Source organism: Neoarius graeffei, chromosome 3 (genome assembly GCF_027579695.1).
Source record: "Neoarius graeffei isolate fNeoGra1 chromosome 3, fNeoGra1.pri, whole genome shotgun sequence".
Taxonomy (NCBI): Eukaryota; Metazoa; Chordata; class Actinopteri; order Siluriformes; family Ariidae; genus Neoarius; species Neoarius graeffei.
In genome coordinates, this window is record NC_083571.1 from 43549522 (window position 1) to 43572983 (window position 23462).

The 23462-nt window shown below is 39.7% G+C and overlaps 1 protein-coding gene across 1 annotated transcript in view; it reads left to right on the forward strand.

Annotated features, from left to right (window-relative positions):
- eys (eyes shut homolog) overlaps nt 1-23462 on the forward strand; it is an 877903-nt gene that overhangs the window by 657097 nt on the left and 197344 nt on the right. The window contains 1 exon segment of the mRNA XM_060915649.1: nt 891-1049. Coding sequence (XP_060771632.1) covers nt 891-1049 — 159 coding nt within the window.

Sequence of the window (23462 nt, forward strand, 5' to 3'; positions counted from 1 at the left end):
CGGTATGCAGATCCAGAATTTTTTTTTTCCTTTTCCCAACATAACTCAAAATGTAGTGAACAGATTTTGATGAAATTTGGTGTTCAGCTTTAGTATTATCCTTGGTTCAAGTGATTTGATCTTGATATCGATAATATGTGGCTTGGTGGAGGTATGCACTCTACCAAGCGCCCTTCAAGTTTTCTTTGTACTTACCATTCACTCTGTAAGGTTTGTGTCTACATAAATTTTAGGTAATAGTTTGTTACCAAAAATAATGTCACAGACATGAAACACCATTAATAATAAGCCAAATTTATATAGCAGTTTTCATTTTGAGTTCAAAGCCTTAGCACTTTACATCTAAAAGAATGACTTACTTGCTTTATGAACCACTGTGAAATTGCCATATATGTCTTTGCTGACTCAGCCTTATTGGGCCCGCTGGGGTCCTCCATTTTAAATCTCATGATATCACCCACCAGCGCTGCATGACAGCACTACATACATTGCCCTTTGCGCAAAGAAGATAAGAGTTCATTACTGCCACAGAGAAACCATGACTGAAGCCAGAGCCTCCTCCAGCCTGTTTGCCCTAAGTCACATGGATCTGTGATCCTCAGTGAGATAAAAGTGTCCTCATGCAAGGCATGATAGGATTCCTCCTGCCTTTGCTTGTGGCCTTAGTGTCAGAGAATGCCAAACTTTTTGAATCCTTAACTAGGCTGTAGCTACTCAAGTATCTTAAAATCAAACAGTGTGCAAACAAGTGCAAGACTGTCAGCTCTAATGATCCAAAGTAATGTGCTTGATGAATGAATGATGAACTGTTGTCATCAGTATGTGCATTAATGTGCTTTTAACCATCAATGACTGTCATTAATCAACACCCTTTTTCCTCTTTATTTCAGAAACCTCTATATTCTTCCCTTCATTTAGTGGTTCTTCATACTTGGAGCTTCAGCCCTTTACTTCATTATATACAAGTTTTGAGAGCACATCTTCTGAAGACACAATTACCATTCATCTTACTGTGAAAGCAAAGGCTTCCAATGGAACTATACTTTACAGTGAGTAATCAGTGTTCAGTCTTCTATCCAGCCTTCAACTTTCCTTTACATACAATGGCATATAGTGACACTACAGTATATGTATATATTTGATGTTCCCAATAGCTGTATTCATATTTAAACCCAAAATGGACAGGGTTTAAACTGGAAGTTAGAGGGTCGGGGGACGTTTGTGGTGGGTTGAAGGGTGGGAGCGGGATTTGTTACTCAACCTTTGTTGCAATGCACAGGATGCACACCCTTTAGTCACAACCAGACTGCAAATCTTTCTCACAAGTTTTTTTTTTCCTTTTCATCATATTAGTATGTGTATATGTTTAGGACACATTATCTGTTTATTCCAAATAATAATTGACTGACAGGCATGGAACCCAATTGTTCTGCCTCACTGTTTTTAATAGATGCTTTTCTGCTCACCATAGTTGAAAGGAGTTGTTATTTGTGTTACTGTAGTTTTGCTGTCAGCTCAAAGCAATCTGACAATTCACCTCTGACCTCTTTCATCAACAAGTCATTTTTGCCTGCAAAAGTGCTGCTCAGTGATGGTTGTTTTGTCTTTCATTCTGTGTATACACCTGCTTGGGCATTTATTTCTGACATACTTAAATCAGCCAGTCTTGCACCAACAAACGTTCCATGGTCAAAGTCACTGAAATCAATTTAATTCAGTTAAAATTTATTTGTAGAGCTCATTTAACAATGGACATTGTCACAAAGGAGCTTTGCAAAACTATATAGGTAACAACATTTTCCTCCCATTCTGATGTTTGATGTGATCATTAACTGAAGCTCTTGACCTGGATTTATGTATAGATTTACATATATTCATTGTAAGATTGAGCTAATTAACCACAAGGAGATTTTTTTTTTTTAACCAAGGGTCCTAATAATTCAGGAACTGGGGGGTACCCTCTTTTTGTTGTTTGTTTGCTTGTTTCTTTGTTTGTTAATATCTGCAGTATTTCTGCATCTGAGAGGATAGGAAATCCAAAAATTTCCACTGTTTTTCCTGTATTGCTTAGCCAAAGATTAATCCTGAGCTAATTTCACCTTAGAAATCTTTCAGGGATCCCAACAATATGTAGTTGAGAAGGTCAACAGACATGACATTCATTAACCACATTCTTTTTTTATTTCCCAGGAACTCTTAGTTCACAGCACTGACATATTCTTAATAAACTCTGCATTGCTATGGCCACCTGAGTGCTGATCGGCTGAAAAATGAGTTTGCTTTTGGCATTTAAGCATTTCTTGAGTGCACAGCTATTATAATTCCCTCTTCTTTCTATTTAAGAGCTGTCCTGTAATACTTCTCTATGAATGTGGTCATTAGACAGCTAGAAAAACACACCTTTGGCAGAATCCAAGACATTTATTTTCCAGAGAAAAGGTTTAAAAGGGCTGTGTTGTGGTTTATATGATGTAATTTATTATTAACATTGTAACATTTGGAGTCCTTAAGAGTATGGTGATGGGGATCCTAATTCATTACCATTAAATGATCTTAATGATGTTCCTCAATTGCAATGTCAACCTTAAATATCTCTTTTAGCCTGCATGAACCATACAGTTGTGGTCAGAAGTTTACATACAGTGGCATGAATGTCATCTTGGATATGAATGTCATAGCAATATTTGGGCTTTCAGTAATTTCTTTGAACTGTTCTTCTGTGGCAGAATGATTGTACAGTATACATCTTTAATTTAAAAAAACTACTAGAATTTGGTGCACAAGTTTTAATTTTCTTTGGGTTTTCTGAAATCAACACAGGGTCAAAATTATACATACAGGGTTAAAAATTTACATATGCTCAATTGGATTATTAGTTTAGAGGTACAAACAATTGTATTTCAAGTTATTGTGAGGTGTAGTCACTTTGCCAAGCCACTTTGCTTCAAGAAAACCCAAACTGTCACCCTCAGCTGAAAGCAGATTGGTTTGGATGGTCAGGAACCACCATGGCACAGCCCTGCCATGAACTGGAAGCTGATGAATCACTGTCTACAGTTCAGCTCACCATGGACTAAGAGGCTGCTATCCAAGAAATAACCCCCTGCTCCAAAATTGACACCTTCAAGCTTAACTAAAGATTGAAGCTGACCACACGGACAAAGAACAAAGCCTTGTGGAGGATAGCTGTACGGTCAGATGAGACAAAAATTGATTTGTTTGGCCACAATGACCACCATGTACAGAGAGACACTGTACCAGCTGGTGGTGGTGGTGGTAGGATCATCATGCTCTGGGGTTGTTTTACTGCCAGTGGAACTGGTTCATTGCACAAAGTGGATGGAATAATGAAGGAGGACTACCTCAGAATTCTTCAGCATAAACCATCAGAAACTTGAACACGACTTGGGAGTTACAACAGGACAATGAACCCAAACATGCATCAGAGCTGGTTGTGGAGGATAAAGCAGGCTAACATTAAGCTTAAAACCAGTCCTGACTTCAACCCTATTAAAAATATATGGACCGTGCTTATAAGTCGAGTCCATGCCAAGAAAAAAAAATTAATTGAACTCTACCAATTCTACCATGAAGAGTCATGAAATATCCAACCAGAATTCTGCCAGAAGCTTATTCATGGTAAAAAAAAATGTTTGGTCAAGGTGAATCTTGCGAAGAGACATTTTATCCAAATATTAGGTGTGCTATATGTACATTTTTGACCCTATATGTATAATTTTGACCCTGTGTTGATTTCAGAAAACCCAAAGAAAATTAAAACTTGTGCACCAAATTCTAGTGTTTTTTTTTAATGAAAGCTGTATGCTGTACAATCATTCTGCCACAGAAGAACAGTTTGAAGAAATTACTGAAAGCCCAAATATTGCCATGACATTCATATCCAAGATGGCTTTCACGTCACTGTATGTAAACTTGTGACCACAACTGTATCAAGGAGATAAATCTTAGTCTTTGTCATGTTTATCTGTAACCTAAGTCAGGGGTTCTCAACCTTTTCTGCTTTGAGGCCCACCTATTCATTCTTGTAACAAGTTGGGACCCATTAAAAAAGATCCCCAATTATTTTGGCTCATCTATTCTATTAGAATCTAACAATTTATTGTAAAATGTAGTAACGGAATACAACATCACTTCCTGTTACAGACAGGAGCCCAGGAATTAAATAAACACAATAAAAACAAACTGTTTTTAATTGTAAGTATTGTATTTAAAGCTGTATGGATGTGCCAGAAGCCAACATAAAACCATGCCTGCAAGGCATTCTCAGTCAAAAGGGATTAATGATCCAAAAGTGGAGTCTGACCTATTAACACAAGAACTTATTGCCATGTTTCTGTACAGCAAACAAACAATTTATTAAAACCAAGAAGCACACTCAGAAGAAGTGGATATAGAAACCACTCAATGGGATAGATCCTAAAACATTAACAAATAATTATTTTTCCTATGAGTTGGAAAAATTATCCATCAGTTGAATTCCCCGACATCTCAAACTACCTGGTGCTGCAGACATCGTTCTACACAGCCAAACAGATAAAAACCTGGAAAAGCTTTTTATATGTGGCTGGGTTAAAGATCTGGGGATCAAGACACTACAAAATAGACAGTGGTAGATGGATCTAAATGCAGGAAGAGTGTTTATTAGCAGCCATGGTATTTACAAAAGCAAAGCAGAATATGTAAACAGCATTATCAGTGTTTTCCCCAGAAAAAAATTAAAGCCCTAAATTCTGGCATGGTAATACACAGACAATTGAGCGCCAATGGCGCAAAAGCAAACGCCGAAGGTGTGAAGTGAAACTAGGGGGGTCCGGGAGCATGCCCCCTCTGGAAAATTTTTTGAAAATAGATGCTCTCAGGTGCATTTTCAGGATCTCTGAGAGGTTTTAGATCCATGATTATAGGATAGATTTTACCAGTGTTTCAATGATTTCTGACCTAAATAGTATTAATGTATACACATTTGAAATTTCACCTTAAAGTTCAACATGCAAGTTAAACTGTTTTGTTATAGATTACTTAGGTATATGATAGATTGAAAATCTACAGGGATACCTTAATTATCTATGATCAAGTAGTGTTGTAACAAAAATGTGCATGAAAATATGAACAGTGGTTTGGTCCATCTCATGCAATCCAATGAAGAGAATCATTTATTGAATAAAAGAACACTAATATTCTAATATAATATAAAATACAGATGTGACAAAGGTATGTTCTACCAAGGGATGTGCTTTAGTAAAGTAAAATGCTGTCATTTACTGTACATTCAACAAGTATATTGTGTTCACATTTACTTTGGCTATTAAAATGTCCCCAGCATTGTGTTAAAATGAGTAAAATGCATCATCCTACAGCAGCCATTAGTAATAACTCTTCCAGCTGTAACATGACAGTTAAATAACCTGTAAGCCAGATGAGCTGAATCTATAAATTGATGACAAGGATGGCAGCTGGGTTGGGTTTAACTTAAGTTATCAGAATGAGATTGGTCTTGATGTCAAGTTAGCAAATTCTTTATTTTTTATTATTATTTTTTTTACTTCCACCCTGTCAGATTAGCAATGTGACTGCACCTCAACTGCCACTGGCCATCGGACACATCTGATAGTGTTTATCTCATGTCACTGGCTGTCTGAGAGCTCATGAATTTCCTTTACTGATAGGGGTCTTGGGGAGAGAAAGAAATTTACTATTTGTCTTATTATTTCCTCTTCACGTCTGTCCTTGCTGTCATCATAGGATTTAATTTGTACTCCAGTCTTACTAACTTTTCCATATGATGAGGTAAATGCAAATTTAATATGAAATAATGACTTTGTTTGTTTGTTTGTTTGTTTGTTTGTTTGTTTGTTTGTTTGTTTGTTTGTTTGGGTAAAGTTTTCAATAAATAAATAAATAAATAAATAAAATTTTAAAAGCCCTGCGATGATCTGGCAACTTGTCCAGGGTGTACCCCACCTCTCACCTATAGTCAGCTGGGATAGGCTCCAGCTTGCCTGTGACCCTGCACAGGACAAGTGGTTATGGATAATGAAAAAAATAATAATGACCTTATTGAATGAATTTATGAATGAAAGTTCAAAACATAAACAAACAAAAATATCCCCCACAAACATCACACAGCAAATTTTAAAACTCATCAAAAGGAACTAAAATTGGAAAGGATATGTTGTCATTGTACATCACAACACTTGAAAAGCTTGAAAATCTGAGGGAATATCTGAGGAATCTACTATTCTACTGATGCTATTATTTGTGCTTATTTTATAAAATGCATTCATATGTTATTTTAGATATAATGTTAATTTGCATGGCATAAATACAAGTATGGCAATGCTGAAAACATACCTAAAGGAAGCTGAGATATTCAGAAGAAACTCCTCACTGTAATAATATAAGTAACTTCATGTTAAATCATTTTCCCCAGACTAAGTAGATAACAGCCTGAAAAAGTGCAGTTTTCTTTGTGATGGTCAAAGGCCAGGTCCAGTCAGCAGCAAGCATATCTTGTTCAATAAAGACCTACCCTTTCTGTTTTGCAATCACTTCAGTGTTCACATCAAACATCAGAATGGGAGAAAAGTATGATCTCTGTAACTTTAACCATGGTATGGTTGTTGGTGCCAGATGAACTGGTTTGAGTTTTTCAGAAACTGCTGATGTACTGGGATTTTCTCACACAGCAGTCTCTAGAGTTTACACAGAATGGTGCCAAAAAACGTCCTGTCATTCTGTGAGTAGATGGTCTGCAGGCTAAAATGCCTTGTTGATAAGAGCGCTCAGAAGAGAATGACCAGACTGGTTTGAGCTGACAGGAAGTCTGTAGTAACTCAAATAATCACTCTTTACAACCATGGTGAGCAGAAAAGCATCTCAGAACATACATAAAAATTTGAGGTGGATGGACTACAACAGCAGAAGACTTTTTTTTCTTTTGATCTAATCTTCTACTGTCCAGTTTCAATATTCCTGTGCCCATGATAGCCTCAGATTCTTCTTCTTGGCTGTCGGAGTGGAACCCAGTGTCTGCTGTTGTAGCCCATCCACCTCAAGATTCAATGTGTTGTGCATACTGAGATGCTTTTCTGCTCACCACATTTGTAAAGTGTGATTATTTGAGTTACTATATCCTTCTTGGCAGCTGAACCAAGGTGGCCATTTTCCTCTGAGCTCTCTTATCAACAAGGCATTTCCACCCACAGGAGTGTCACTCACTCAATTATTTTTTTCCAAATCAGCCCATCTGGTACCAACAGCCATGCCATGGTTAAAGTCACAGAGATCTTTTTTTTCTTCATTCAGTCGGTGAAAACTCTCTCCTTTCTAAATTATGGTTTCTAGCTATGTAGCTAGCTTCCAGACTGATGAGTTTCCTTCAGTTAAGTAATTTATATACATGCAAGTGATTGGTCAAAACTAGGTATCTTCTGCAAAACAGTTGGATCATGTTTAGAAAACTAGTTGCTGCTATGGCCAGGTTTTTTGTTTGTTTGTTTTTCATACATGTGTCGGCTCTGCTACAGTGCCCAGTTTAGTGGGCTATATAGTGTATACTATAGCTTTATAATTCCCCTCCACTCGAATTAAGGGAGCCAAACTTTACATGGTTTGCCAAGGTTGGAGTGAAAGAAGTCAAGTGGCCTGCACAGAGCCCGGACCTCAACCCCACTGAACTGGGGTTTGGAATTGAAATGCCGACTGTACCCCAGGCCTCCTCGCTTGACATCAGTCGCTGATCTCACTAATGCTCTTGTTACTGAATGGGTAAATCCCCATAGCCATGCTCCAAAATCTAGTGGAAAGCCTTCCAAAGAGAGTAGAGGTTATTATAACAGCAAAGCAGAGACTACATCTGGAATGGAATGTTCAAAAGCATATATGAATATGAAGGTTAGGTGTTCATAAACCTTTGGCCATACTGTGTATCTCATACACATTGATATTACTATTCTGTCTTACCTGGTAAAACCGCCTTAAACCATCCTTTCACAATTGGGACTGCCAAAAAAAAGAGCAGAGCAAAAAACTAGAGATCAAACATAGAGTTAATCAGAAGGCACAGAGAAGGCATGCATCAAAATGCAGGGCAAAGCTGTATGCCAGCCTTGCTCCTCATCCGTCTCTTTCCCCTTTCTCTGTCTACACTCCTCCTCTCTGACAAACGCAGCCCTGGGGGAGTCTGAGGTGGAGGTAAGGAGTGGGGAAGCAGTGGACAGGGAAAAACAGGTGACGGGTACTGACAAAAAGGACGAACGCTCAGTTAGGCTCAGCTCAGGGTAATGGGGCCATTGGGACTTTGAGCAGTAATTCGTCATCTCTTCGTCCCACAAGTGAGAAGAGAAGGAAAGATGGAGAAGAAATGAAACACGAGTTACAGGGAGCAGGTGTCCTGGAGGAAATCTAATTGTTTTCAAAATGTGTCACAGCAAAGGGAAAATGACAGTTGGGCATTAAAACTCACAATGGATTTGAAGTATTTTGCTTGTTGCTGAGCAAATCTCTAACTACAGTTCTACATCTATTTCATGGATTCATGAAACTTAACAAATATCAAAATAGTTGTGATGTGCATAAATGTTCAATATGGATTTCTTAAATTTGCTCCAAAATCCAATGAGAAATTGACTCTTGAGAAATTACAAGCCGTGTTTTTGCATCACCACGTCTAGCTCTAGATAAACCTTAGCAATAGTACAGATATATCTAAGCTAAGTCTTGGAGGACCAGAGTATTACTTTCACTTGACTGAAAAAGATTAAATTTATCAGGTGATTAGCAAGTGCTACATGAGTTGAATTGAGTGAGTTAGAGTAGGGTAAACGTTAAACCCTACAATGGTGTTAGTGCTGCAGATTAATGAAACAATCTTTCACTTTGTGATAAAAGCATCAAATTTGGCACAAATTATCTTTGGGACCTACTTTTTACAAAAAGTCCGTTAGCCACCTGAAAATCCAAGATGGCCGCCCTTGAAAGCCATTTTATGCAGTCTTTGACCTGGAATGTGACTGGTTAATAAATTTCTGATGATCTTGACATCAAAATATAGGTTTTTGAATATAAGTTAATTATGTATTTAAAAAGTCAAAATTGTGATAAATTGTGAAGACAGAAGCAATGTAATTGCAAAAATAGTGTCCTATGGCTCCAAATTTGACACAGTAGCTAGGCAATATTATAATAGAAATGTATACTCAAGCAGTATAAATTTTTTTAATTCTATGCTTAAACACTATAAACTTTCACAACTCTTGACTGAGGAGTATGTTGATTGATACCTATTCTTGTATTCTTGAAATGGAATACGCATGAAAGAATTGATATTAGCATTACACAAAATTTAGGATTTTTCACAAATTGAGCAGAAAGGGACTTGGCTCAGTCCATGCTTTGTGTTACGATTGATGTATACATGAAAATTTTTTTAAATTCTATGCTTAAACACCTATAAACTATGCTTAACTTGTGTCTGGGTCCAAGCAACTGTATGTCAGATGCATGCTGAGAGCCCTGCCAACTGGGGGTGGCAAAAAGGTGATGTTTGGCAAGTAGTGTGGACAACACTTCCACCAATTGCCCAGAGTTGTTAGCAACTGACAAAGTGTGGGTACAAGAAGTGGGTGGATGACTTCTTGAAGTGGGTGGATGCACAACTGAACTAATTGTCTTAATCATCACATTTGCATGTACACAGCTGTGTGCACTTGAGGCCAAAGTGGTAGCACTTGCATTGTCCATGACATTCTGTCTTGTACCCACACTTTGTCAATTGCTGACAACTCTGGGCAACTGGTGGAAGTGTTGTCCACACTACTTGCCAAACATAACCTTTTTGCCACCCCCAGTTGGCAGGGCTCTCAGCATGCATCTGACATACAGTTGCTTGGACCCAGACACAAGTTAAGCCTAGCCTCATCAACCCCATGGACAGTGCTGTTCTTGTCATACATTGTGACAACAAACTTCTCAAGCATGCTGAGATCTGCATCATCAGTTACTGGTGGATACTGACTGAGCTCCTGGAAGAGACCAGACACTTCAGGGCACACCTCCCATGTTTGCCAAGCAGTCCTTTTGCCTTTACCACAGAAGGCTGACACCACATCACACCCAGTGAATGCAAGAAAGAACAGGATGCCACGGGATTTTTCAGGGCCTAGAATGTTTGCCATGTCATGAACTGGCAGCCACCTGATGGACTGACCTTGACCAAATTCAATCCACAGCTCTTCTAGGCCTACATCCTTGAGAGTCCCAAAGGCATACACTACAATGGTGAGAATACCTGTGTCACAGGCCTTCACCACAGATTTGCTTTGCTGTTCAGCTGCATGCAGTGCATGTAGGAAGATTCTGGTGTCAGCCTCTTCATGGTTGCAAGGACTTAAGTCTTCCAGACAGCTGGATTTATTGCTAAGAACATGTTCTCCTTTGGTCACAATCACCACACTGTACTGACACAAAGCTACAATTTTGTCAGCAAGAAATCCAAAAAGCTCAGTTTTGTTGTCATTGTCTCAGAGGAAGCTTCTCCAATTAGGTGGAAATTTGGTTTTGTCAGTCACCCTGCTTCTACCTCCTCTGCCTCATTTTGATCGAGCTTCAGCCTTCAGACTAGCATCCCAGTAGACGTCAAATACTATGTCTGTCCTGTCAGACTTTGAAGAGTAATTATGCATTTTTGGAACAAAGTCTTGGACAGCATATTCCTCAAATGTCTTTGATGCCTTTGAAGACAATGAATAAACAAGAAAAGACCCATCTATGATGACATCACATTTTGGTTCTGTGTCTGGAGGAGAAACAACAGTTTCCAGAATGCTGACAAGCTGAGACTTCTGACTACTGTGGAGTTTTCCATTGTCACTCAGTGCTGGAGGGAATGACTGGTTCTCATGCTTAAAGAACACAAGCAGATCACATTCACGTGATTGACAGGGTATGAAGAGCTGTGAGAAGAGGTGACAGTCATCTTTCAGCACTTGCTCTTTTGATTTGCCTGCACCTGAGTCTGCCTCTTGGCAAAAAAAGTCAGTCTTGTTCTTCCTACGTAATTGGTTTGTAGAAGGAAGCCTCATCGCCCAGACTGTTGAAAAATTCTTTGAAGGCAACCTTGCCTTTCTCAAGATGAGTTTTAATGAGCTCTGCAGCACTAGGATGTGCAATGGTTTTGGTTTCTAATGTAAGAAGGTCTCTGGACTCCTCCTGAAAAGGGTTGCCCAGACTTTTCATTGCACCAAACAAGCTCCATACTTTGTCAGTGAAGGATTTCTGAGACCTGTAAGTCTGCTCATGGTGTCTGACATCTTCACTGGCTGCTTTCACTTGAGATGCTGATTCATATTGAGAAACCAAATGACTAACCTCTGGTCCAGACACCATCCATCTCCTCAATGCAGATGGATCCTCAGTTATTCCAATGGCACCACCATCACCTTTGATGAATGCATTGGACCTGGTCAATGGCCAAGCCAGAAAACTCCCTGTGGGTCTTATGGACCACATACTTCCCCTGCTCAAATTCATTGGCTAGCTGAGGATGGGTTTGTGCCAAAGAGACCATGTCTCTGAGCTGTATGGGAAGCCAGTGAGCATAGTTAACATTGTTGTTTGCAAAGAAGAAGGGGATGAGTGCAAACAATGCTTGACAATACAAAGTGAAGTTAGCCTCTCTGAAAGACCTGATCAAGGAGAAAGTCACCAATTGCATCAACAGCACAAGTTCCCAGAACTGAAACTGTGGACTCTCCATCTGTCATTTCTGACAGTAGTCCTCAAAACTTAAAACAGCCTGGGCTTCATCATTGTCTTCTTTTGAATAGTACTTATAAGCTTTCTTCTGGAGCATACAGAGACAGCATGCTGTGACATGGTGGATTTGACGTGCTCTTGTTAAATTAAAGATTTCATACTAGAATCATTAACCGATGAGTAGAATGCGCTAACTGTATTAGCTAAGCTAATTGGTTCAATCACCAAAGGCAATGATCATTAGCCGCATTCCCTTCAAACTTATTGCTACTTCCCTTCAAACTTTAATTTTTTGGTAATGTGTCTGCTCACATTTAATAAGAGACCATGAATGATAGGATAAATTGAATCCATGGTTATAAGTTATGTCTTCTATCTTTGGATGTGAAACAGTAAATGGGTACTAATTGCAAGTAGGAAGTAAAGTTGTGACCAGATGTGCCGTAGCATTAGTCCAACAAGTCATTCAAGCCAATCATTTGCACTCATTTGCATTAGTCTCTTTGCAGGAAGAAGAAGAAAAAACGAGTTTGCACATATTGACTACAACATTTTTTGTGCTTATTGGAGGTCAGCTGCAAAGAAATGGGATCTTTGCAGCTAAGATAGGATTCATACCTATCTTAGAAACCCATTTTGGAAAATCTTAATTTACACCACACTGCTATTTGCTTTTGTCACTGAAGATAATGAATGGTCACCTGGTGCTTTGTTGCTTGTTAGTGAGAGCAATAGGTAAATCGCTATCATTTCTATAGTGACAGCAAATTCATAGGGACTTACAACCCCGATTCCAAAAAAGTTGGGACAAAGTACAAATTGTAAATAAAAACGGAATGCAATAATTTACAAATCTCAAAAACTGATATTGTATTCACAATAGAACATAGACAACATATCAAATGTCGAAAGTGAGACATTTTGAAATTTCATTCCAAATATTGGCTCATTTGAAATTTCATGACAGCAACACATCTCAAAAAAGTTGGGACAGGGGCAATAAGAGGCTGGAAAAGTTAAAGGTACAAAAAAGGAACAGCTGGAGGACCAAATTGCAACTCATTAGGTCAATTGGCAATAGGTCATTAACATGACTGGGTATAAAAAGAGCATCTTGGAGTGGCAGCGGCTCTCAGAAGTAAAGATGGGAAGAGGATCACCAATCCCCCTAATTCTGCGCCGACAAATAGTGGAGCAATATCAGAAAGGAGTTCAACAGTGTAAAATTGCAGAGAGTTTGAACATATCATCATCTACAGTGCATAATATCATCAAAAGATTCAGAGAATCTGGAAGAGTCTCTGTGCGTAAGGATCAAGGCCGGAAAACCATAGTGGGTGCCCGTGATTTTCAGGCCCTTAGACGGCACTGCATCACATACAGGCATGCTTCTGTATTGGAAATCACAAAATGGGCTCAGGAATATTTCCAGAGAACATTATCTGTGAACACAATTCACCGTGCCATCCGCCATTGCCAGCTAAAACTCTATAGTTCAAAGAAGAAGCCAGATCTAAACGTGATCCAGAAGCGCAGACGTCTTCTCTGGGCCAAGGCTCTAAAGAGGAGAAGGACGACCCAAGTTGTTATCAGCGCCCCGTTCAGAAGCCTGCATGTCTGATGGTATGGGGTTGCATTAGTGCGTGTGGCATGGGCAGCTTACACATCTGGAAAGACACCATCAATGCTGAAAGGTATATCCAACAAATGCTCCCATCCAGATGACGTCTCTTTCAGGGAAGACCTTGCATTTTCCAACATGACAATGCCAAACCACATACTGCATCAATTACAGCATCATGGCTGCGTAGAAGAAGGGTCCGGGTACTGAACTGGCCAGCCTGCAGTCCAGATCTTTCACCCATAGAAAACATTTGGCGCATCATAAAACAGAAAATACGACAAAAAAGACCTAAGACAGTTGAGCAACTAGAATCCTACATTAGACAAGAATGGGTTAACATTCCTATCCCTAAACTTGAGCAACTTGTCTCCTCAGTCCTCAGATGTTTACAGATTGTTGTAAAGAGAAAAGGGGATGTCTCACAGTGGTAAACATGGCCTTGTCCCAACTTTTTTGAGATGTGTTTTTGTCATGAAATTTAAAATCACCTAATTTTTCTCTTTAAATGATACATTTTCTCAGTTTAAACATTTGATATGTCATCTATGTTCTATTCTGAATAAAATATGGAATTTTGAAACTTCCACATCATTGTATTCTGTTTTTATTTACAACTTGTACTTTGTCCCAACTTTTTTGGAATCAGGGTTGTACATGGCAGATGCTCAACATAATTTATACAGTTTTTTAAGAATATGTTATTTAACCCAGAAAAAAAGTATAATCATTAACAGAATGAAGATTCCTGTAAGGATAACTTTTCTGGAAAGAGTTACTGAGATGTTAAATGCTACATATCAGGGCCGCTTCACACCACTCTGATCATTTTTCTATAACAGCACCTCTTGTCAAGCGCTTTTTTTTTTTTGGGCATAATATATTATTTGTAAAGTGTTCCAATGTTCCATGTATATAGATGAGTTTTTCCACACTGTTACAGCCACTATTTTAACAGTGATGATTGTTATTGCTGGGCTCCTTGATGATAAATTGTGTATAGCCATGAAAGGTGAAAAATAAATTTGCTTTCTCCTGTGTGGAATTGATTCCATCTTTTGCAGAACACATAATAAACAACTTAATACTGATACATGAGGAATAATGTTTGGTAACAATTCATTACCTGGCCTTGAATTCAATGTTAATTGCAGTGTTTAATATTGTGGGTTCAGTTCACAAAACTGTACAAGTTGTTTTGTCCAACTTCTTGCTTCCAGGCAGTATTTTTGTGTTTGTTTTTTGTTTTATTCTTTGCTTTTTGATTGCAGGCCTGCCAAAATGTCATTTCATGATGAGCAATTTGGAAAATATAGAAAACCAAAACATTTTCTAGAATAAGAACAGCAGTTATGCATTGTTACTTAGCGTGAAATAATCCCTTATTCAGCTTGTACAATGAGGAACTGCAACCTGCCAATCATAGAAAAGGTCATAACGAGCTCTTTTTTACCTAATGAGGTCTAGATGGAATTACGCTTAATAGGTCAGTCTTAAAGACCTGAAACTCAAAGCCTAATTCACTGCAAAAAAAAAGTCACACATAGTTGCCTGCACATTCTACAGTGCCTCAAATGTTATGAGAAACAAGAACAAAAGTAAATGACATGCTACAGGCTTGTCGTGTGCAATATAGAGTAAGAAAGGTATATTAGACCAGTGACATTAAGTCCTCTTAACAGGTGAGGCTTGCTGATGTCAGTATCTAGGAATTCAATCCCTGATGGAAGCAGCATAATGGTGTACAAGGCATTCACTATACAGATTAGGTGCAGGCTTATTTCATTAAAAGCAGGATGAAAAGAGTACACTGCAGAGAGAATGGGTAGCAATTGTTCTCTCAGTGCATCTGATCCTACAGCATGCCCTTAAGGCTAATTTACACCAGAATCATTTGTAAGGCATTTTTCAGTTGTCTGTCTTATGTCTGTCTTTCGTTACAGATTGAATTCCATTGGAATCAGTGCAGCAGTATCGCTTTAAGCATGTATTACATCGATAAAAAAAAAACATGACAGGAGCATTTTTTATGTTTCAATTCTATTTTTAGCATATAAGTGAGACATAATAGAAATTCACAAATAAAGAAAACCCCTGCCTCCTATTTTCTCACATGAAAACATTACATTCAAGGAATAGGAAAGGTATTTCCATACCATTGTTTATTCCATGAAGTTGTCATGGCATGAAAAGTGAAATATAATTTTATTACAAACTTATGTGAGCATGTTTATGGCTTACTTGCTGCTCTTGAAATGTCAGTGATCCCCAACACATCTGTTCAAATCTTCTCATGAAGATTTCTTAAATGTTTATACCCCATTACCTTGGTGATTATGCCACTTTGGCCATTGATACAGACTGGGAATTATTTCTTGCATCCTGTAACTTGTCTATTTGTAATGAGCTGACAAGTGCAATGTTGTGGGCACAGTTAATGTTATGGTACCTAACAAGTTAGTTGCCACCATAAAAGACATGGTAAACAGGTTTGTGTCTCACTAAACATAAAGATAAAGGATGTAATAGACCTAACTATCCATCAGTCCATCCATTATCTATACTGCTTATCGGTCAGGGTTGCGGGGGAAGCTGGAGCCAATCCCATCTGACTTCAGGCAAGAGCCGGGATACACCCTGGGCAGGTTGCCAATCTATCACAGAGCTAACACAGAAATAAATGACCATTCACACTCACATTCACACATATGGGCACTTGACCTAATCATGTCTTTGGACTGTGGGAGGAAACCAGAACACCAAGAAGAAACCCTCTCAGGCACAAGGAGAACATGCAAACTCCACACAGAATGGCCCCAATCAGCTGTGAGGTTCGAACGCAAAACCTTCTTGCTGTGAGGTGACCATGCTAACCACCATGCCGCCCTAGACCTAACTACTTGTAAGTAAACTTGAAACAAAACACAATGTGCAGGTGTTTTTGGATTAAAATCAACAAAGGTACTGGCACCTACCCATTTCTTCCAGACCTGCTGCTTTGTGGCTTGGCTATCACTTCAGACACTTCAGCAGTTTTTGTGGGGCACAAGCCTATTGTTGCCTTATCGAAACTTGAATCTTGTCTATTCAGAAACAGAGGCAGTGTAAATTGGCAAACACATGCATTCACTTATGTTTTGCTCACACCTATGTCTCAACTGCTGTGTAAATTCTCTTACACATCATCAGGAGGCATGAACCTTTAACTGCCAACAACCAGCAACACTTATGAGATGGATCTAGAGAAGCAAGAACAAAAAACAGACACACACTATACAGTGGTGCATGAAATTTTGTGAACCCTTTAGAATTGTTTATATTTCTGCATGAATATAACCTAAAACATCATCACATTTTCACACAAGTCCTAAAAGTAGATAAAGAGAACCCTGTTAAACAAATGAGACAAAAATATTATACTTGGTCATTTATTTATTGAGGAAAATGATCCAATATTACATATCTGTGAGTGGCAAAGGTATGTGAACCTCTAGGATTAGCAGTTCATTTGAAGGTGAAATTAGAGTCAGGTATTTTCAATCAATGGGATGACAATCAGGTGTGAGTGGACACCCTGTTTTATTTAAAGAACAGGGATCTATCAAAGTCTGATCTTCACAATACATGTTTGTGGAAGTGTATCATGGCATGAACAAAGGAGATTTCTGAGGACCTCAGAAAAAGCGTTGATGCTCATCAGGCTGGAAAAGGGTACAAAGCCATCTCTAAAGAATTTGGACTCCACCAATCCACAGTCAGACAGACTGTGTACAAATGGAGGAAATTCAAGACCATTGCTACCCTCCGGCACGGTGGTGTAGTGGTTAGCGCTGTCGCCTCACAGCAAGAAGGTCCTGGGTTTGAGCCCCGGGTCCGGCGAGGGCCTTTCTGTGTGGAGTTTGCATGTTCTCCCCGTGTCCGCGTGGGTTTCCTCCGGGTGCTCCGGTTTCCCCCACAGTCCAAAGACATGCAGGTTAGGTTAACTGGTGACTCTAAATTGACCGTAGGTGTGAATGTGAGTGTGAATGGTTGTCTGTGTCTATGTGTCAGCCCTGTGATGACCTGGCGACTTGTCCAGGGTGTACCCCGCCTTTCGCCCGTAGTCAGCTGGGATAGGCTCCAGCTTGCCTGCGACCCTGTAGAAGGATAAAGCGGCTAGAGATAATGAGATGAGATGAGATTGCTACCCTCCCCAGGAGTGGTCGACCAACAATGAACACTCCAAAAGCAAGGCGTGTAATAGTTGGCGAGGTCACAAAGGACCCCAGGGTAACTTCTAAGCAACTGAAGGCCTCTCTCACATTGGCTAATGTTCATGAGTCCACCATCAGGAGAACACTGAACAACAATGGTGTGCATGGCAGGGTTGCGAGGAGACAGCCACTGCTCTCCAAAAAGAACATTGCTGCTCATCTGCAGTTTGCTAAAGATCACGTGGACAAGCCAGAAGGCTATTGGAAAAATGTTTTTATGGAAAGATGAGACCAAAATAGAATTTTTTGGTTTACATGAAAAGTGTTATGTTTGGAGAAAGAAAAACACTGCATTCCAGCATAAGAACCTTATCCCATCTGTGAAACATGTTGGCGGTAGTATCATGGTTTGGGCCTGTTTTGCTGCATCTGGCCTGGGACAGCTTGCCATTAGAGGTCTGCGCAGGTCGGATTTTTTCAGTCCCACTCCCGCCCGCGCCCGCAAAGAATTATGATTTTCAGTCCCGCTCCCACCCCCGCCTGCCATATTTTGTCCCACTCCCGCCCGCAAATCCCACATGATGCAGACGTTCGCGTTATTTCTCAGTAAAGTTCTTGTCTTGACACAGCGTGATGGTGCCCCGCTCCCTACTTTGAGTGGATTTCAGCATAAATATCTACAGCTCACGTTATTATTTACCTTGTTTCAGAATTCAGCATGTACTGTCTCCAATAATAAAAAACAGTGCTGTGAAGTCGCGAATCACACATTTTTATCCATTGCAATTCTCTGATCAGCATAAAAAAGTGAATGAGTTTGCTTTGTACTAATGGTGGTGCTGGGTTTTGTTTTTTTGTTTTTTTTGCAAAGCAGAGCTAGTAGAAGAAGTGAATTGATTTACTGCTTGAGTTAGTCTACAACTTTAGTCAGAGAGACATGTTACACAGTGACGGTGGGCTTGACTCAATGCTATCCCAGAAATCCTTCCTGTAATATGCAATATGTAATATGCCGCCTCTGATTGGACAGCCAAATTTGCATATTACAGGAAGGATTTCTGGGATAGCATTGAGTCAAGCCTACCGTCACTGTGTAACATGTCTCTCTGACTAAAGTTGTAGACTAACGCAAGCCGTAAGTCACTTCACTAATAGTTCTCTTGCTGGCTGGGTATGAACTGCAAGTCGTTAGAGTGATTAATGGCAAATTTAAGATGTTATTTCTCTGACAATCTAACTCTCTCTGCAAATTTAGACATCTTAAAATGTTTTTATTAATGCCAAATAAAATATCCAGCATGAATTGTGTATGATAAACATAAATTAATAATTTATACATTTTATTTCAAACACATTTTTAGTTAGCGAGACTGTAGCTTCTCACCGCTCCCACCCACCCGCGCCACATATGTGCACTCCCGCCCACGCGCGCATATGTGCACTTCCGGTCCCGCCCGCGCCCGCAATGAGCTTTCAAAATTTGTCTTGCGCCGCACTGCTTTGCAGCGGGTCCCGCGAGTCCCGCGGGACTCCCGCGGGAGTGCAGGGCTCTACTTGCCATCACTGATGGAACAATGAATTCTGAATTATACCAGCGAATTCTAAAGGAAAATGTCAGGACATCTGTCCATGAACTGAATCTCAAGAGAAGGTGGGTCATGCAGCAAGACAATGACCCTAAGCACACAAGTCGCTCTACCAAAGAATGGTTAAAGAGGAATAAAGTTAATGTTTTGGAATGGCCAAGTCAAAGTCCTGACCTTAATCCAATCAAAATGTTGTGGAAAGACCTGAAGCGAGCAGTTCATGTGAGGAAACCCACCAACATCCCAGAGTTGAAGCTGTTCTGTACGGACAAACGGGCTAAAATTCCTCCAAGCCGGTGTGCAGGACTGATCAACAGTTAGCGGAAATGTTTAGTTGCAGTTATTGCTGCACAAGGGGGTCACACCAGATACTGAAAGCCAAGGTTCACATACTTTTGCCACTCACAGATATGCAATATTGGATCATTTTCCTCAATAAATAAATGACCAAGTATAATATTTGTGTCTCATTTGTTTAACTGGGTTCTCTTTATCTACTTTTAGGACTTGTGTGAAAATGTGATGATGTTTTAGGTCATATTTATGCAGAAATATAGAAAATTCTAAAGGGTTCACAAACTTTCAAGCACCACTGTATATAGTACACAATAGAATAATGTCCAAACACCATTTCCAGAAAAGTTGGGATATTTTCAACTTGCAAAATGCAATAAAAATAAAATTATGTCACTTGTTAATTCATCTGAACCTTTATTTAACTGAAAAACAACAAAGAAAGGGTTTTCAATAGTTTTACTTACCAACTTAATTGTGTTGTGTAAATATGAATGAAGTTAGAATTTGATGCCTGCAATACACTCAAAAAAAAGTTGGGACAGAGGCAAAATAAGACTGAAAAGTTTATAGGATATTCAAGTAACATCATTTTGGAAGATTCCACAATAAGCAGATTAAGTGGTAACAGGTGAGGGTATCATGATTGAGTATAAAAGGAGCATGCACCAAAGGCTCAGTCTTTGCAAGCAAGGATGGGTCATGGCTCACCTCTTTGTGCTAAAATTCATGAGAGAATTGTTAGTTAATTCATAAAGAATGTTTCTCAATGCAAGCTTGCAGGGAATTTAAGTCTTTCAAAATCTACAGTACATAATACACTGTAACCCCATTATAATGATCTCTTTTAGTATGAACTTTTGCATATAACAAACTAAGTTTGTGTCCCCCACCTTTAGTAACAATGTGTCAGAGTCTTCAAAAAAAACATCCCTGTTTCACGTCCACATGTGTTGGTGCTCAGAGTGCACAGCAGATCACAACTTGTACAGTGTCATTAGGACTAATTACTGTACACCTGTTCCAGATTAGAGTACAATCACAATGCGTGCTGATAAGCTATCTAAACACACAGACTTGAAGTATATGCACTGTACCTAGTGTCTCACATTACCAAGCCTTGTATCAGTGTATTAAAAAGTCCTTTCCGCGCCGTGTGGCGCATCGGGCGGTGCCGATCTCCGTTTCCGCAGCCCTCGGCCTCTCGCCTATTACATAGCTAGGGTTACAGTGGGGGGCTAGTCCTCTGGTAACCACGAGAGTTTAACTCCCCACTCACATCTGTATTGCAGCGTGCCTTGCCAGATGGTAGTAGGTACCATTTTTATGATGGTCTTTGGTATGACCCGACCGTGAATAGAACTCATGATTGAGAGGCGGACACACTACTACTAGGCCACTAGCCGGTGTATCAGTGTTGGCTTTCTGGATTTGACTTTTTGTGTATTTGGACTTTGATTTTTGTCTCTCTGTCCACCATTCTGTTTGTGCCTTGCTTGACCATTGCCTGTTTCATGACCCTCCCTTTGTCTTATATTTTTTAACTGTTTGCCTGCCTGTTTGTAAATAAACACTCTTCCTGCAATTACATCCATCATTCGCCTGCTTACATAACAGACTGAGCCAAGCATTCCTCCTCCCACAAGGGACAAACAATAAGTAATCAAGTCCACAGTCAGGTAAACAATATGTGTTAATGTCATAAAATAAAGGCCTAACTAACCTAGCTTAGGTGTTGATCACAAACAATTATTGGGAATGGTGATCAAAGGATCGATAAAAGGATGAAATGACTGTTGATATCGCTAAACTTAACACCTAGTTAAAGCATACCAGAGGCATTTTCATACCCCCCCCATCCAGCCCCGCAGTGCAACATAAATGACATCAGTGATTTGCAAACACATGAATTAACTGCATGGTACTGATTTAGAAAACATATCGAGTCAGTGGGTGGAAATTGACAACAATACACCGCTAACCTCCATCATTTCCATAACAGACAAAGAAATCATTGCCTCCATTCATGATCCTTTAACTCAATGAACTGCAATAGTGACTGGGAAGTAGAAATTTGTGATAAGGAGAATGTGCCTAAAATTTCGCATATAAAGTGAGTGTTTAGTGTGACAAGTGGGTTCATTTCAGTACTGTGAACTTTTCAGTATAATGAACTATTTGGACATCCCTCAAGGAGTTTGTTATAGAGGGGTTGTAATGTATTGTGAAAAGGTTCAGGAAATTCAGAGGCATCTCAGTGCATAAAGGGCAACAGAAAACCGTTTTCACTTAACAAAGTCCGCTGCTGCATCCAGAAATCCAACCTGAAACTGTATTATGCAAGGAATATCGAAACGTGTGTTGTGTTCAGATGAGTCCACATTTCAGCTTGTTTTCAGGAAAACTGGACATCAAGTTCTTCATGCCAAAAGTGAACATGACCATCCAGTTTGTTATCAGAAAAAGGTGCAAAAGCCAGCATTTGTGATGGTATCGAGGTGCATCAGTACCCATGGCCTGGGTGAGTTGTGTGACGGTACCATTGACGTGGAGGCATATATTTGGATTTTAGAAAGACGTGTTGCCATCAAGGCGATGCCTCTTTCCAGGAAGCCCATGTATATTTCAGCAGGACAGTGCTAGATCTCATTCTGTACGGGCTACAACAGCATGGCTTTGTAGACACAGAGTGCATGTGCTTGACTGGCCTGCTGTCAGTCCAGATCTTTCTCCTATTGAGAATGTATGGCGCAACATGAAGAGGAGAATCAGACAAGAGTGACCACGGACTGTTGAGCAGCTGAAGTCTTGTATCAAGCAAGAATGTGCAAAAATTTAGTTTGCAAAACTACAACAATTAGTATTCTCAGATCCCATACAATTAAAAAGTGTTATTAAAAGGAAAGGTGATAGAATGGTAATAATGCCTCTCACCCAACTTTTTTGAGTGTGTTGCAGGAATCAAATTCTAACTTTTGTTGATATTTTAAAAAATACAATTAAGTTGTTCAGTAGAACTAATGAAAAACTTTTCTTTGTACTTTTGTCAGTTAAATAAAAGTTCACATGAATTAACAAATCACAGATTTTTGTTTTCATTGCATTTTAAAAAATATCTCAACTTTTCTGGAAATGGGATTTGTTAAAGAAAAAATGCACAACCCTTTCAACTATTAGTATATTATTCATCTGAAAGTGTTTCTGAATTATGCAGTACCTACATCGAAACTAAGAGCAGAGCCCCATACTTAAGAGAAAGGCATCGACCTGCTTTTTGATAGCTTGATCGTATGATATCCATGCATATGAACATGCACCACTACAGGGAGCCTGATAGTTAAGTGCAAGGCAACATATCTCATAAACACTTGAGGACTGGACAACAACATTTGTGTCTTTATTTCCATAAGGGGGCGGCACGGTGGTGTAGTGGTTAGCGCTGTCGCCTCACAGCAAGAAGGTCCTGGGTTCGAGCCCCGGGGCCGGCGAGGGCCTTTCTGTGTGGAGTTTGCATGTTCTCCCCGTGTCCGCGTGGGTTTCTTCCGGGTGCTCCGGTTTCCCCCACAGTCCAAAGACATGCAGGTTAGGTTAACTGGTGACTCTAAATTGACCGTAGGTGTGAATGTGAGTGTGAATGGTTGTCTGTGTCTATGTGTCAGCCCTGTGATGAACTGGCGACTTGTCCAGGGTGTACCCCGCCTTTCGCCCGTAGTCAGCTGGGATAGGCTCCAGCTTGCCTGCGACCCTGTAGAAGGATAAAGCGGCTAGAGATAATGAGATGAGATGAGATTTCCATAAGATAGGTGGGTTTTTATGCAGCACTTATTTTTAATTTGCTTTTTAAAAAATAATGTGGATTATTAACATATTTTATGGAAAATATTCATGACAGTGGGCGGCACGGTGGTGTAGTGGTTAGCGCTGTCGCCTCACAGCAAGAAGGTCCTGGGTTCGAGCCCCGGGGCCGGCGAGGGCCTTTCTGTGTGGAGTTTG